The 16336-nt window shown below is 40.6% G+C and overlaps 1 protein-coding gene across 2 annotated transcripts in view; it reads right to left on the reverse strand.

Annotated features, from left to right (window-relative positions):
• Nucleotides 1-16336, reverse strand: part of fibcd1 (fibrinogen C domain containing 1) — a 111241-nt gene that overhangs the window by 31214 nt on the left and 63691 nt on the right. For both annotated transcript variants that reach the window (XM_034602661.1, XM_034602660.1), the window contains one exon: nucleotides 4403-4499. In XM_034602661.1, the coding sequence (XP_034458552.1) occupies nucleotides 4403-4499 (97 nt within the window). The remainder of the gene's footprint in view (nucleotides 1-4402; nucleotides 4500-16336) is intronic.

Consider the following 16336-nt stretch of genomic DNA (forward strand, 5'->3'; position numbering starts at 1 on the left):
CTCCAGTCCCCTTGTTTTCTGCTGGATTTAAGAGCCGTTTTCAACTACAGCGGACCTGGTTATAGTTTAGTAATAGGCCATCTGAAAAACTGGGTTAGCCTCTTTGGGACGGCATTAAACAGCTTCAGGACCTATATTACAGGTAGACAAGTCTACATCAGCCTCGGAGACCAGGTGTCTGAAAGATCCGATGGTGACAATGGAACTGCCGTGACCCAGTTTCCTACTCTTTAGAAATGCTCCTCTGGGAGAGATTATTCAGCAATATGTTAGTCTTACACACACAATGTTAAAATACAGCTTTCTGTTGAGGCACAGGACCCAAAGTATATTTGCTCTTTGCTTCCTTGACAGTGGATTTACTGCAGATGAGTGATGCTTGATGACTTGAATATAAAAGGCGAAAAGAAGAAATAGGTACCAAATAAAGACTGAACGGGAAAGCAAACAACCTACCGCATGTAGACACGAGCCAAAGTTACAGACTTGACACTGCTATACAGTGCAGTTATACTTGCAGATACACCTATTAAAGTCGATAATTAGTACTAATTAACACCTAAGCTGCCAAACTGCTGAAATGAAAAGATTTCTTTATTTATTTCCACAGAACTGGCTCATTTTTTGGTGCTAAATTGAGGACGTGTTACCAAATGTGCAAGAATGTTCTCATATTCCTGATTGTATTATCCAGCACACACACCTCTTTAGAAATACTACCTTCAAAAAGAATCAGGATTAGTTTAATCCGTCCTTGTCTCTTATTTCTTGTATCATGTGTATTTTTTTCACTATCATCAAGTTCAATAAACAAAAGAAAAATGTGAAATCTGAATTGAACAGCATATTAAGAAAATGAGAACTGTACAGATGTTCATGGGTGGCTGACGGCATTAGTGAGCAGTGTTGGTCTGGAGGAGGTAGCGGCAATGGATTTCTTTGCAGGCTGCAGGCGAGCGCAAATCCATTTTTCATTTTTGCCCTGAGGGTAATCGATGATGGGGGTAACGAGACAACAGCACACCCTGAATGAGCAAGGGTACTCTGAATGGTTCAAAGTAGCCGGCTGGCTCATTCAGATTCACTCTGCTAAATCCAGGGCTTTCCATATTCCCACCATGTTCTCGCAGCATACCATAGGGAGATCTGGCTGGCACTCTAACCACGTTTTATATTATGGCCTGCACTCTGTACTGGCCTCGGGTCAGCTGAGAGACCTAGATCAACATTAATTCACCTAAACTCTGAAGCGCTATACAGTATATACAAGTCTACAGATGTCAAGCAAGGACACAGAGTGTTGGAGATGATGAAGCACCCAAAACCACGCAGGCCCAGCTAATACCATATTAACTGTTACAGAGCAGCAGTCCCAAACTTTTCAGACCTGCTGTTCTGGACTTGTGGACTAACCTACTTACATATGTTGAGAATTAATCACTGAGGCTGATGGACAAGTGCCATGAATAATTTAATGTTGTGGCCAGATAATATGAAGATGTTTTGCAACATAAATAAATGACATTACATGTTTTATCCAAAGTGACTTCCAATCAGTGCATTCAACATTTATGAGGGTCAATCAAGGTTCAGCATCTTGCCCAAAGAAACTTTGGCATGGGCTGGGATTCGAGCCACGGACCTTCTGGTTGGAGGACGACCGCTCCACCCCTCAGCCACAGCTGCCAAATTAAAGGTCTCTATTTCTTTAGCAGATCAGTGTGAACAATGATTCTCTATTTTATGAATTACCTTATTTAAATTAATACAAGTTTCAAGTGAAAATAATTTGTACATTTTGTGTTGGAGCTGACATTGGGTGAGAGGAAGGGTACCGGTCGCCCGACCATCACACGGCCAACATACAAAGACAAACAACCATACATTCGACAGGCACAACAGGATTCGAGCCAAAAACCCTTCCTGCCTTGAGGCAACAGTGCGAGCCACTGCAGCACTTTGACGCCCAATAAACAGAGATGATACGCAAAATTAAACAAATCCTTTACCATTTGCCTTCACTATCGTACAATATAAAACATGCATATAAGCTGGGCTGCACACAGAGGTCTTCCTCTGTACTGCTCCTGAGGTGCATGCGTGTGAGAAAGTGCTGTAAATCCAGAGCGCCGATGGGATCTCAGCTGTGGAATGTCACGTCCACGACCTTGAACGTGATCAAGTGTGTGTATTCACAGGAATAGAATTCTTCAAGCTCCACTTACTCCACCAGTCTTAACTTGAGCTAACTGTCATGCGAGCATCTGAAGATATACACAGATTTAGCATGGCGATAGCTAACACTCCACACTCAATCCAAGTTTACTCTGGGAACAACACGTCTGCAAGTGCTTGGCTTTTTTGGGGGACTGGTCAATGTCCTGTCAAATGTCAAATGACAGGTTTTATGAAGTTCATGAGCTAAGTTGTTTTCACAACACATCTCTGTGTTGATAAGTACAAGCAGCCTTGAAGGTTCAGAGAGTGAGCGCTAGAACTGTGGCCTATGGTTCAGAAATGTGGCGTCCAAGTGCCAACCCAGGGTCATGGTTTGAATAACAGTACTTGAGGAACCGTTCAAATCCTTCTGAGGTTCTTGCTAGTTTGGTTTTCACTTGTGTGTTTGTAGTACTGCAGGTCCTGTGGGGACTTACTGTAATGGACTGAATGTTCAGCAAAAAATGAAAAGAACACCAGAACGCTAAGGCTCGTCACTGGGGATGTTTCTGTACAAAGGCTGAGGTTACGTAGCAATTTGAGACCAAGATCCCAGAGACATGCAGTTTCTGTCTGTGAAAACAGTGATGATCTACAGAGTCCACTCCACACTCCCCAGCTGCAGTTGCCTCCAGTTAAGTCGACAGTGTTCACCCTCATCTGTGCCTTTTTTTGGTTGTCAGTTTGCACTTTCATACCTGTTCTCAGGTTTGACTTGTGTTCTCCTGCTAAGTGAACAAAGGTCAGTCAAATTGAAAGGAAGCTACAAGGCTACTCTATGACAGAAGGAACTAGCTGTGTGCTGGCGCTGCCCCCTCAAAGTTGAGGATTTTCATCATCAGTCGGAGACCTTTTGGTCGACTGAGATTCTACGTGTCAAGTATTCTGGCTGCGGGACAACTTATCTTCTGCCTTCTGCCTGAAAGTGGAGAACACATGGCTCGCAGTATTTTCTTTCTCTGGATTTAGTTTGATAGCTAGTGTCAATGTTGGTCTACTTTTCCAAGCCATCATTAGTAAGGATGTTCATCATTAACCATTAACCAATAATAAGAATTTTGACATTTTTAATACTATTACTATATTATTACTACTGCAACATGGGGCTCAGAGTTAACAGACTGACCCCCACAGCAGGTGGACATGTTACTATTTCTGGAGAAAAAACAGTAGAAAATCGGAGTCTGCTGAGGAGTGAGTAGGCCTGGCCTGGTAATGAGGGCTGATTAATGTGATTGATCGCAGAAACGTGTTACAGGTTTACTCTCATTTGCGTTGGAGTGACGTCACGGCCACAGGAATATGCACATCTAAAGCTAAGACGCTTAAACACCCTATTGTTACATGCGTCAGACATTCTATTATATAACATGTAATCTTGTTGGTAAATGGTTAATAATAGGTTAACGAGCAGCTGTTGGTTGAAAACAAAAAAAAAATGTAAAGGTACATTCCTAGCCATTAGCGTAATTAGAATGCTTTCACCATTGTCCCATCAAATTCCATTCATCATTTGAGCAAAGTGTTGTCTGTATAGTATGAAAAACGTTACGCTTTGTCAACTATTTGTATTGAAAAGACAAATCTGATTCAACTGACAAAATTCTTAGTCAGGTACAGCCCTTCTCTATTTTTTAGACTTTCCGGCCTTTAGGAGTTTTTTTTTCCCAATGTGTTGTTTAAACATGAAGAATGACGCAGATTAAAGTAAATCCATATGACAAGTGGAAGTCAACTCTAATTACAATGTCCTCAAGCTCAAACAGCTAACTAGCTACACGCTACAAGAAGAACTGTGATGGCGTTGAAGAGTAAAACCCGCAAAAAGAAACGTGTTTGTAAATTTAATGAGAAGTGGTGTGGGGTTTGAGGGCTTGAGGCTTCTCTCTTTAGCCGTCTCTTTATCTCGATCCATCACTCGATGTAGCTATTTCAGCCTCTGCTAGTGAGTTCCTGTCTTCTCTCTACTTGCAGTTTGAGTGCTGCACTTGTGATTTCATGTCATACTGGCTGTCGATATAATGCTGATGAGATGATGGCTCTATAAAGTCTTGTCTTCAAGACGTAACTGTGGAGCTAGTTAAGTAAAGTTGACAGTGCTGAGTGAAAATTGACTTTTCAAGGTTTAACTTGTCATCTTGTTCACGGGCGCTGAGCCACTCATTCACACAGCTGAGACACTTACCGAGCCAGTGTTCACCAGTAATCTTGCCAAATCCCTCACGATAGGACTCCCACCCTCTGAAGAAGTTGACAGAGCCATCCTCCCTGCGCTGGATCACCTAGAGAGAGACAAGACAAGAGTTCATTGGTCAGATGAGGATGGGCTGTTGTCCCCCTTCCTTGTGTTTCTTGTTTGTCAGTTTGTCTCGGTCTTTCTCAGCATGGCAATAAGTCCTTGTCTGCTGCCATTGGACGTGCATACCTGTAATCCATCCACGGATCCAACCCAGATCTATCACACCAGAAAGTCCAGAGCATGGTTCGATCCAGGATTCATGTCTTTGTTACATTGTTTACATTTGATCCGGTTTGAATTCGCATTGTAATTTAGGGAGCGTACACAGGAATTGTGTATTATTTACTGATGGAGGCTGCATCTGTCTATACTTCACATTGATTGGTTTGAGGATGAGCATGCGTCTGACGTTAGCGTGTTGTCAATTTGTATTTGCTAACTTTCTTGATAAGGTGCATCAAAAAAAGTTTTCTATCCGTCTGAATGAAGAAAATTAATGAACTGGTTTACTTTGTCGATTTCGTTCATAATATCATGGTATCACAACCAGCAAAATGAACCTCCTTGTCTGAGGCAAAAACAGCAAGCAGGCAGTCCTGCGAGCCACTTTTTGCTCTCCTATTGTTTAATGCTCTCTCAACTTCCAGCAACTGGTCCGGAAGCTAATAAACTGCAAATGATCCAAACCGTGTGTGATTGATCCAGATTGAGACCACTTTAACCCCTGTTATTGTGGTTAGGGCTAAACTGATAAGTTCGAAGGTTCGGACCAAACAAGGCACGTGTGAAAGAGGCCTTATTATCTCAGCTCTGCTCCTCAGTCTCCGTCAGACCTTCAGTTCAGCAATGTGGTGTCAATATTACAGCCAAACTCATCTTCCTGTTTGTTTTTCTCTCCTGTTTACCTGAACCTAGTTTAATTCTGTGTTTGCCTGTGGCTTCAGTTCATCATCCTGCCTGCTTTGTCCAGCAACTCATCGGCCTATACCTTTCCAGCCAATGGTTCCTGCTCCCTTTGCCTGCCTCTGTTCCATCATCAACACAGACTCAGCTCTCTAAAAGGTCACCTGACCAAATCTAAAAGAAAAACTGCTTTTGAGCTCTTACAAATCCGAAGTCTAACGTCCTGCTTAACACAACAATCTCATCCTCCCGCGTGATGACTCATTCGAAGTCCCAATGTTGTTGGCTGAGCTCATCTAGATCTAAACTCTCTCTCTCTCTCTCTCTCTCTCACAGAAATTAATAATGCAGAGGCTCCAGCCATTAAAAAGGCAATTTGTTGGAAGCTAATAAAAGGAATCCATTCAATCTCTACTGTCTTTGAATCAAATGGCCATGGATTTGTCAAACTTAATTGAAATACCACAAAAGAGATGATATTCATAAAACAACAATCCTAAACACAAGGAGACGAGTTTTCTTTTCTTCTATCCTCTGTATCATGAAATTCTATAACTCAATGGTGCGCGGAGAAATCATGGCATCTCTTTCAGTATTAGAAACAAAGGAAATATTAGCAAAAATCATATCTTTAACAATTTATCCCAGCTGTGTGTGCGGGCATTTGTGAGGGTGTCAGACCGAAGATGAAGGAGAACTTGAAATGCATGCATATGGAAAACAGTGTAGGACAGTTGAAAGGGTGTGTTAATGTGGAAGTGACGATGGAAATTCTGTATGACAGTTTATGTTCAACGTGAATAACATTATGTAATGACTTTCAGGATTTTTCTTTCAATTCTCAAAGACGCTAGATTTCTCATTTTCTTCCTTCAGATCTATCTGAATTTGTTCCCAATAATTCAAGAGACTAACATTTTCATATGTTGCATGATCATATCAATTTTAACCAAAACCTAAACACTTAAATTAAAAAAGCACTCTTGATATATTTATTTATGTATTTTTACTGTAAATGAGTACAAGCAGGACGCTTTAAAGTGCAAAAATCTAATTGTAAGCACTCTTGGCGCACTGTGCAACAGTGAACCTAATTTGTCATTTTAGAGTTGTCACATCACAACCAACACATTCAGTAAAATTTGTATTTATATTGCACCAAATCATGATTGGCGACTGTGGAGAGATAAAAACAGAACCTCAGTGTGGGCGGCCATGTGCCTCGACCGGTTGGAGCGAGCGGAGAGAAAGGAGGAAGAGAGGTGGATGGAAAGGAGGGTAGAGAAGAGAGAGGGGGGAGAGAAGGGTAAACTGTCATATTTAAGATCCTTCATACTGGTTGTTATAAAGGAAATAATAATAGTGATACTTATAGATGTAATGATGTTATTCATAATAGCAGTACCAGGTAATAGTAATGGTATATACGCTGATACTGATCAACAATAGGGTTAATATTGGCAGATGTCAGTGTTTTCAAATGGCACACAAATGTATTGATGCACTTTAAGAATAAAAGGCAACAAAATGTCCTATTACACCAGGGAACGGTTACAAGTTGTTAGGAGTGCCTGTATTTCCGGCTTCCTGTTAAAATGCGTTAGTTGCTCCAGTGAGTATTCATCGTAGTCAAGTAGCGTCCCACTCAGCACAGTGTTCTATGTTATTCAAATAGTTTTAGTAGTTTGTAGACAACAGTGATCTATAGGAAAGAGGAGAAACCATCACCAGGCTGTGGCTGCACAGACACTCATTGTTTGTAGGATTAGTATATTGTTGTGGACAACTACAGGAAATGACAGGACTTATCCTTTAATCTCTTTAAATCTGTTTGTCAGTGCAACCTACACAATTGACACTTGCTTCATATGCCTCTGAAAGCCCCTTTTATATAAAACCCTGTGACATCTGTTCAGGCCTGTATGCAGATCATGACGTGCGCCGTGTGCTGCAGGAAGCTGTCAATTATACATAACGCAACAACAGGATCTCTGCTCGTTTCTGTTGCACGAACCTCTCACAGGCTTTGCTTCGGTCTCAGTGCATTAGACCATCAGAGTCGTGTCCCGGGCATGTGCAATGATATAATTACCCACCGGTAACAGGAAATAAGCATCATATGACAACTTTCATTCGATTTACATAAAACTTTCACCGTTTGGTCTACAGTTGACTGTGTGGACCGTAATGCACGCTTAGTGGGCGTGGTCCAGAGCTGAAGGGACGCGTTTATCCTTCCCGCGATGCACAAAACAGCCATTTCGCCTGGTACGTGTCCGATCGTTGCTCCGCGGCCGCATCCAGCCCCTGACAGAACTGCAGAATTTGACTCTTTACATGGAATCTAAACATGAGGTGAGACTAATTAGCGGGATGCTGTGACTGCTATTGACTTATTAACGTGATGTGTTACTTATTTACATATTATTTTACATAAACAGTTCTATATTCTTTCCCATGAGAAATCACTGTCTGATTCGAGATTGGATACTGCAGCAGAGGAATATTTGTATCCTGTATTTTTTCCTGTATTGACACCTACAGTATCTGTAATGCTGTAGGTGTATATTATTGCTACCAGATTTCAATATTAATGTATGGTATACAGTGTATATAAATAATGTCATCAATCATTCATACACAGGGATGGAGAGTGACTACAGAGCAGCTCGACACAGTGTTGGCAACTACACAGTACTTCAGTTATAAAACAGGTGTGACACTGTAGGTGTGGTGTCGCAGTGGAGTTAATGACAGGGGTGTTTTACGCGTACAAATACACAAAAATGATAAGGTAATGAAGACAACCCCTGTAGTATGAAGTACCTCAATTCAGCAGTAACAACATTAGATAGACATTGCTTTAATGAAGGGGTAGTCAATTAAAATTCAGAGAGCTCCAGATAAGAGAAAATGTCCTCAAGCAAAGGTCCGTAAACAAACTAGTAATTATAATTCAGTGCAATATATATTAAAATATTAGATGAATCAACGTCTTCAGACAACAACTGACTCAAGTATAATTCAATATGTTTATAATATTTATTGTCAGTTTTCATTTGAACTGCAGGGATTATAAATAAGTACTGTAATAAAAAAGAAATCCTCTTTCCCCTCGTCGAGATAAAAAATTAAATAGCCAACATAACAGAAAGTTTTTTTTTTGTTATGTGCATCTTAAAAAAAACTCAGTTTTTAAAACTGTCCGTTGCAAGAATGAACAAGAATGAAGAGTTTCATTTTAATTTAATATATAGCTGACTTGATGTCAGTAAACATTTTACACTGTAAAGTGACTTACTGTGAAGGTATAAAACCCAGTTTCCACAATGAAACCTTTCATTATGATAATTCATATCAATCACCAGGGGCAATAACCAGTTAATAAGGCCATTACTGCCCTGAAAACAATGATGTGTACTTCGAAAAAGGCCTTCAGGAAAAAGCCCATGGCCTTTGACAGTGCAAACAATGCACCGTCATCATGTTAGTGATTTGTTTGCAGGAGGGAGTCTGCCTCTGCTCCAGCTCTTTTACAGATTTCCTGTGCAAACATGGGGAGATTTAACTCACAGATGTAGGCAGGAAACTCTGTGCATGAGGCACTGCAGTCAAGTATGATTGTCTTTAATTTATGAGGCAACGAGGTTGACAATTCTCCTTGAAATAATAACCTTCCCGCCTCCTTATCTTACTCCCTTCATTCCTCTTCGCCCTCCTTGTCCCCACATTCAAATTAGCCGAAATAGAGGAGACTGCGATAGATTATTCCACGTTAAAAATGAGGTGGAGGTTTTCCTTTTCATCCGTCTTTAATTGTTTTTCTCTCTCCCCTGGCACTCGCCGATTTAGCAGCGGGAGGTGAGAAAATTGCATTAAGTGCCCCCTCAAACAAATAAATCACAGGGAAAACTTCAGAAAATAAGAAAAAAACCTCTCCTTGATTTACACCGAAAAGAGCGAAACAGACTCGTCGATCTTTATAAAAAGAATTTAGACAATGATAACTCAAGCCTCTAATTTCCATTTAAAGCGTCTGTGGTCTTTGAGAACAATGTATCACTCACGGTAACACAGTTCTGACAAAGTCAAAGCCTGTCGGGCTGCATACGCACTGAAGAGCCACAATGACATATGACAAAGATCTGGAGATGGAAACAATTACAAGCATTGTTCTCTCAAAACTGTTTTGTGATGTAGATAAGGTTTTAGTCTTTTTTTTTTCGTGAGCACAGGTATTTAAGTTTCAATCGAGGCAATGCACCGGCAGAAAGCTAACTTCTTCTGTGAGTCAGTCAGTGCATGAGTGAGATACCGGCCAGTGGTCACATGAAGCAGTGCTCAACAGCAGCATGTTAACCAGTGAGCAGCTCAGAACACTCTCGTCTTGCTGGCCGTGCCTCCTCCTATGTCTCGTATCCTTGTGCGACTGGAGAGGCCCCTCTGAGGTGTAATTGCATGGTGACCCTGGAGGTTTGCGTGTGTGTCCGTGTGTGTCCTGGAGAAATGTAGCTCACAAAGTGGCAGTAATCCTTTTCTCACAGGTTTCAAGTGGGAAAAGCGGTGATCAAACCTGGGGAGTGGAGGTAAGTCATGGGATTTTGGACGTTGGTGACCATGCCATCGGTGTGTCAGTAGCTCACAGGCCATGTGTGACTGGGTGTATGTGTATACATGTATATACTGTGTGTATGTCAGTGTGGATATCTATGTATGAACAACGCAGTGTATGGAAAGCCATAAAGGTCACAGCATGCATCTTAAATGAATGTGTGCATTTAACAATTAACTCTGTGTGACTGTGTGTGGAATAAGCATTAAACCCACTCATGCAGACCAGTACCTGCTCTTTGACTTTCACCACCCAGACTCCACTTACACCTGGCATGAGGTCTGAATGGGAGCTATGACAACCCGACAGACGTTAAATACCTAAGTCACCAACAGTCGGGAACTAAAAAAGAAAAAGAAAATGTCTCAGGATCTAGGCCCTGATCAAACCTGGCATTTATACTAGAACCTGACAGATGTGGATTTTCGGGGCTGATGCCGATACAGATATTAGGAAGTCAAAAAATGTCCAATACTGATATATCGGGCAATCTATATATGATAAGAAAAATTGGCAAGATGTTGTTATTACACCCTAATGACCAACAATGTAATTGAGGGTCGATATTTTACAATGTAACCATAAACTTTATTGCACATTTAAGAAAACACAAATTCAACCAAAATATTTAGATTCAAAGAAATTAAAGTTTTTCATGTAAAGCGTATAAATGAATACACATCTTTTCTGCTTTGTTTATTCTGTAAAACAAGAGTTTTCATATCGGCAGATATTATCAGCAAATCTATATATCAGTAGGGCTCTAATTCAAACCATACTGTACCAGAGAGCGTTTTAAAAGACTGGCAGTGTCACAAAACTTTTCAACTCCCTTTTTAAAGAGAGGAAAGTCAGCTCTCTAGCTCAGAGTGTATCTGTCTATAAAAGTGCATTATTGCACTTTTGCAGCTGTACATGTTTATACTGCGGCTCAAAATGCATCTGTTTTATTGATATTTGTCTGCTAGGTCACCTTGCCACACCCACACACACACACACACACAGACTCACAGTTTCCACTGGGACACAGCTTAACATCCCAACTGACAAATCCTTACACACAATTTGTAGCTACAGGGTATAGAGGCTGACATCGAAGCTGTCAAGGTCAAAAGCAGAGATACTTGTTCTATTTGGGTGTTGAGGCAGGTGATGTTTTAGACACACACACACACAAACAAACACACACACACACACACACACAGAGCTGCAGTGGTGACACAGCAGTCATTTTATTAACGGATTGAGTGAGGCCTCTGGGTTTCCAAACATAAAGTACGGAACAATCCAAAAACTGGGCTGCAAGATCAATAGAGACCACACGCCCTGCGGTCGTATATTGGAACACCAGCTATGATTATTGAACACAATAATCATAGCTAATGGAACAGTCATGTGCATTGTGTTCTAAATGTTGCTAATGTTGTTTGAAACATGCTCGACCTACTTCATTATGTAAGGTCCATCTTTTTATTCTAATGGAAACAAAGTAACCGAAACCTTGTAATATAATTTAGCACATTTACATTTCTTATTCAGTAAATATAATTTGATTTGCTATTAATTAAGTTGTTATTCACCATGAAACTGAATCAACACCTTTTTAAAAAATGCAACATCTGAAGCTACACAAAGGTTTTATTTAATTATATTCATTGCAAAATAAGTTTTTTTCTATGTTGTGTTGTATGTTCTATGAAATATCTGTTTTTCTTTCAACTCCCTCTCATCTTGTATATTCTCACACCCCCAATCATTCTTCCTCCATATTGCAGCGTTTTGACTTCATCCCTTCTCCCTGCCGGTCTTTGTAATTTATTGTTCGTGCAAGCTGTTCTACATACTCCACAAAGCCCAAACATCCCATCTCTCAGAGGAAACCTGTTCAGAATCACCTGCGACGCTTCTGCAGCAGCATGTACAGTATCATCCAAGGAAAAGTTGAATCAAGGGCAAAAGGGCTCTGTTCAGACCTGGGTTTACCTTCCATTCCAGGTGGTCTGATCACACGTGGAGAGCTTTTAGAGTAACACACTCACGATCTGATCAATAAGATCACATTCTGAGGTGGTCTGGGCGGCCATATACCTTTTTAACAGTGTGAACACATATACAGGATGTCCTGCTCATTTGAAGTCCCCTGACCTGCTAGAGTTTTATAATAAAACAAAAATATTTCTACACTTTTAAGTATTTTCTGTTTATTGATTCATTTGTGGCCACCATCACCGTATCAACGGTGCCCTTCACATATTGATTTAAATTTTTTAAATCACATTTAAAATAATAAAATCTTATGTCATTGTAAAGCACTGGTTCACTCATCTCTCTCTCTCTCTCTCGCTCTCTCACAGACATTCAGTCGTCACTTGGTCTTTACAGAAAGAATTTACATACAAGTTATTTTTGCATATTGAGCGAGGAGATGAGCTCTGATCCTAATTGGCCGCTCGTGACGCATGAAGAGAGACGCTCTGTAACATCAGGTGTGAACTTACAAAGTAGGAGCTGTCTGCTTGTGTTTGGATCACCCATTGTATGAATTACACGCCAACCGATATATATCGTTTTGCCCATTAAATCGGCCAATATGAGCCCCGTGGCATATTGGGATTTATGTTTGCTGACATGCAACAAACAGTCTACTGAATAAACAATGCAGAAAAGATATGCATTCATATTCACATGAAAACACTTTCTTTAAGTTGTAAATACGTTGATTATACTTGAGTTTACTTCATATTTATTTACAATAAAGTGTAGGGTTACATTCTAAAATATCAAGCATCAATGACATTTCTTTGTCATAAGGGTTTGATATGGACATCTCAGGAATCCTTAACATTATTTTGTATAGATCGCCCCCGAGTGTCTGTGTCACCAAGGCTCAATAAAGAAAGAATTGACAGTTTAACATCTAAAATTCATGTTGTAAATTAATTCTATGGAAAGGAATCACATTTTATATCACCTTTCAAATAAATCAAATGCAATTGTGTAAGTGCAAAGTGCTTTACAGAAGAATTATAAAACACAGGATGTTAAAAATGTGTTAGACAATTGTTCAACACATTCAGAGAGAGAGAGAGACTAGGTGATTAAAACATGTAATCAACACTAACACTAATTTTATGAAAAGTAAATAATAAAACAATCAATCATTGTCAACAATCATCAATCAACAATAAAATATAAAAAATTAATGGATTATAAAAAGATAACTTTATGAATCACTACATAATTCAGGCTTACTTGGTGTTTTTTTAATTTATATTTAAAAAAAACAACACAAGTTTTTCAGACCCCCTCAGCTCCTCTGCAAGGCCGTTCCAGCGACTTGGAGCGTGACGGCATAAAGTAGCATCGCCAAATGTTTTGGTAGCTGTGTGTGGACCGAGCTGAACATCCTCGGTCCACAACATGTTGAAAACAAAATTGTGACAGTATGTTGTAGAACTGTTTGAGGAGGACTCATTAAGGACATGGAATAATTCTGAAGTAGCTCTGGAGCATTAACACAGGACAAGAAAACAGCCCATTCCAAACAGGCAGGTTTAGAATGGGCACTGAACTAGTAAGATAAACCTTACGATGTGGACTAAACCATTTTAACCAACAAACGCCCCATTGAAGTAAAATGGCCAAATGGTATTAACAAGTAAATCACCAATCCATCTCACCCAACACTTGCTAATGGGCTATTGCATTGGCATGATCACATTAAGCTCCCTGTAATCTCTGCAGTAGATGAAGGCTACTTAACAAGCAGCCTTAAGCTCTTCAGCAGGCTTTCTGTCAACGACTGGGAGCCCACGGCGAGCGCAGACGGACACCCTGAACCGACAGACCGGAGCAGAGTGCGAGGAAGAATCGCCACGAGCGCTCCAAAGCTGATTGGGGCAGATTTACACTCCTGGCATATGACTGGGTGGAAAATAGGAAAAGTGCCAATAGCTTGTTAGCTCCTGGCATGTACACACTGCGAACACACTATGTTTATACGTTCGGTGCTTTGGCAGCAGATGTCACTTAGCGCCGTTGCTCTATACTGACTAACTAAGGTTAATTGGTAAAATCTTCAGAGAGTGATTAATGGATCAGCCATGTGAGACAGACTGGATTACACCGAGAAAAACTGGTAAAGTACGGATGGAAACACACGCATACACACACACTCGCATATATACACGGAGTAGAAAAGATAAATAAATAAATGACCCAAGCTTTAAGAATAAAGCTGCCTCACGCCTCCTTTCCTAGATTTAAAATAGATCAAAACAGACGGGCAGAGGGATCGCTAACAATTTAATTAACTTGTTAAGAATATTGATGATATGGTGACAATCCACAGCAGCCTGCAGAATGTTCTATCTTCAAAAAAAAAAAAAAGGACCGCTAACATCTGTAGGTGAATGTTTTATAATCCTATCAGAAAGACAGATGTGATCCGAACACAGCAACAGAAGGAGAAACACAATCATCCGCAAACACACTATCTCTCTCTCTCTCTCTCTCTCTCCTTCACGCACACACACACACACACACACACACTCGCATGCAAACACAATTTCTGCATTTACATCTACTTCGGTAAAAAAAAGATTATTCCTGGCTTTCGGCGGTGATCTGATTTCGTAAACGTCGTATATGCAGGAAACGCGGTTTCCCTTATTGGGTTAAGGGATTAGGAGAAACGAGGTTAACACAGGTAGATTCCTGCCAAGGGTTTTGAAACTTGTTTTTAACATCCGTGCATGGGCATGACACCGACCCGGTGCAGGGAAAGATACTGGCAGCGGTGAGCCAGGACTCATACATGTGATCTGTGTTTTCAGGTGTGTGAGTATGGACGAAGATTATTGTCTACAAAGAGCGTAAGAGTAAACTGACCATCTGCCATATACTGTATTGTAAACACATGAATGTTTCCTTTGCATGTACATGTCTTCAGCTTTTAGTTTGGGGGAAAAAAATAAAATTGGTTATGAAACTTTTAATAGCAGTGACATTGCATTGATTCGTGTCAGGCTCAAATGGGAGAGAGGAAATATGAAATCAGTGAATGTTCCTACAGCAGCAGCCCTCACACACTGTCTAACCTTTCCTCACATAACCTCCACCCAGCCCCAGCTAATGGCACTAATATCCTTAGGACATGTCTGACACTACCTGTGATAATGCGACCAGCAGACAGCTCATTCTCTCTTTCAGCTGCACAATAACGTGTGTCCGCTCTTTCCAGCTAATGAGGGTCAAAAAATAGCACGTCAGCATCCTTGTCCCTGCAGAGTAAATAACGGCAAACATGTGAGTAAACGGAACGTAGGAAAGAAGAATTATGCTTTGAACAAAAGTTGGATTGTACTCAGAAGTTTTCAATTTCCCTGCCTTACAAAGCATTTACAGATAAGACACAAGTACAAAAACATCCATCCCGGATTCGTCTTTCTTTTTTTTTTCTCCAAACCAATAAACTAACAGAGATGAAATATTGAAGAAGCCCCGCAAAGGAGAGAGATACTGAAAAAGCCCCGGCCGTAGACTCTGAAACGCTCAGAAAGCCACTCAAAGCCTCTAAAGCAGCCATACAACACGCACACAATCGTACATTCAATCTCAAACTTTTACATTTCAGTTCTTAGCTGAATTGTATATTTGAGAGTGATTGCGGTACTTCTGATAAAAGCACCATTTGATAATGCAGCTGCACGCGCTTGCACTCGGATGTATCTACTCTCGTTCATTATTTATGCCGCGGTCATTTTTAGTCCCGTCCTTTTAACAAATAAAATAGTAATAATAGAAAACATTACCCTAAGCTGTATGGCTGCATTTAAATGGCATTTGGAATCTCTCAGTGCCGAAAGAGGTAGAGCACATGCCCAGAGGATTACTTCATCTGAGAGAGGGACGCTCGTGTGTGTGTGTGTGTGTGTGTGTGTGTGTGTGTGTGTGTGTGTGTGTGTGTGTGTGTGTGTGTGTGTGTGTGTGTGTGTGTGTGTGTGTGTGTGTGTGTGTGTGTGTGTGTGTGTGTGTGTGTGTGTGTGTGTGTGTGAGAAGTATATCGGTAGGTCTGGTAGCAACTATTAAACACAGCATGAAAACGCATTTACAGAATGTAGATATGTACTCTATTCCTGCTTTGTAACATCCAACCCTTCCTTTATAGGTATAGGCAGAACATTTGGTACATTTGTGTTTCTATTTGTGTGTATTAAACACCTCCGGGCCGAGTAATGACAGCTCTTTTCTTTTATGTCCTTTGTGCTCTCATCCCTCCAGCGTCTTTGGTCAGACACTCTCCAGGGCTCGAGTTATGACGGTGGAGAGATACCGACCAATTTCCTCCGACAACCGTCCACATC

The sequence above is a fragment of the Hippoglossus hippoglossus genome, chromosome 12, assembly GCF_009819705.1.
Source record: "Hippoglossus hippoglossus isolate fHipHip1 chromosome 12, fHipHip1.pri, whole genome shotgun sequence".
NCBI lineage: Eukaryota > Metazoa > Chordata > Actinopteri > Pleuronectiformes > Pleuronectidae > Hippoglossus > Hippoglossus hippoglossus.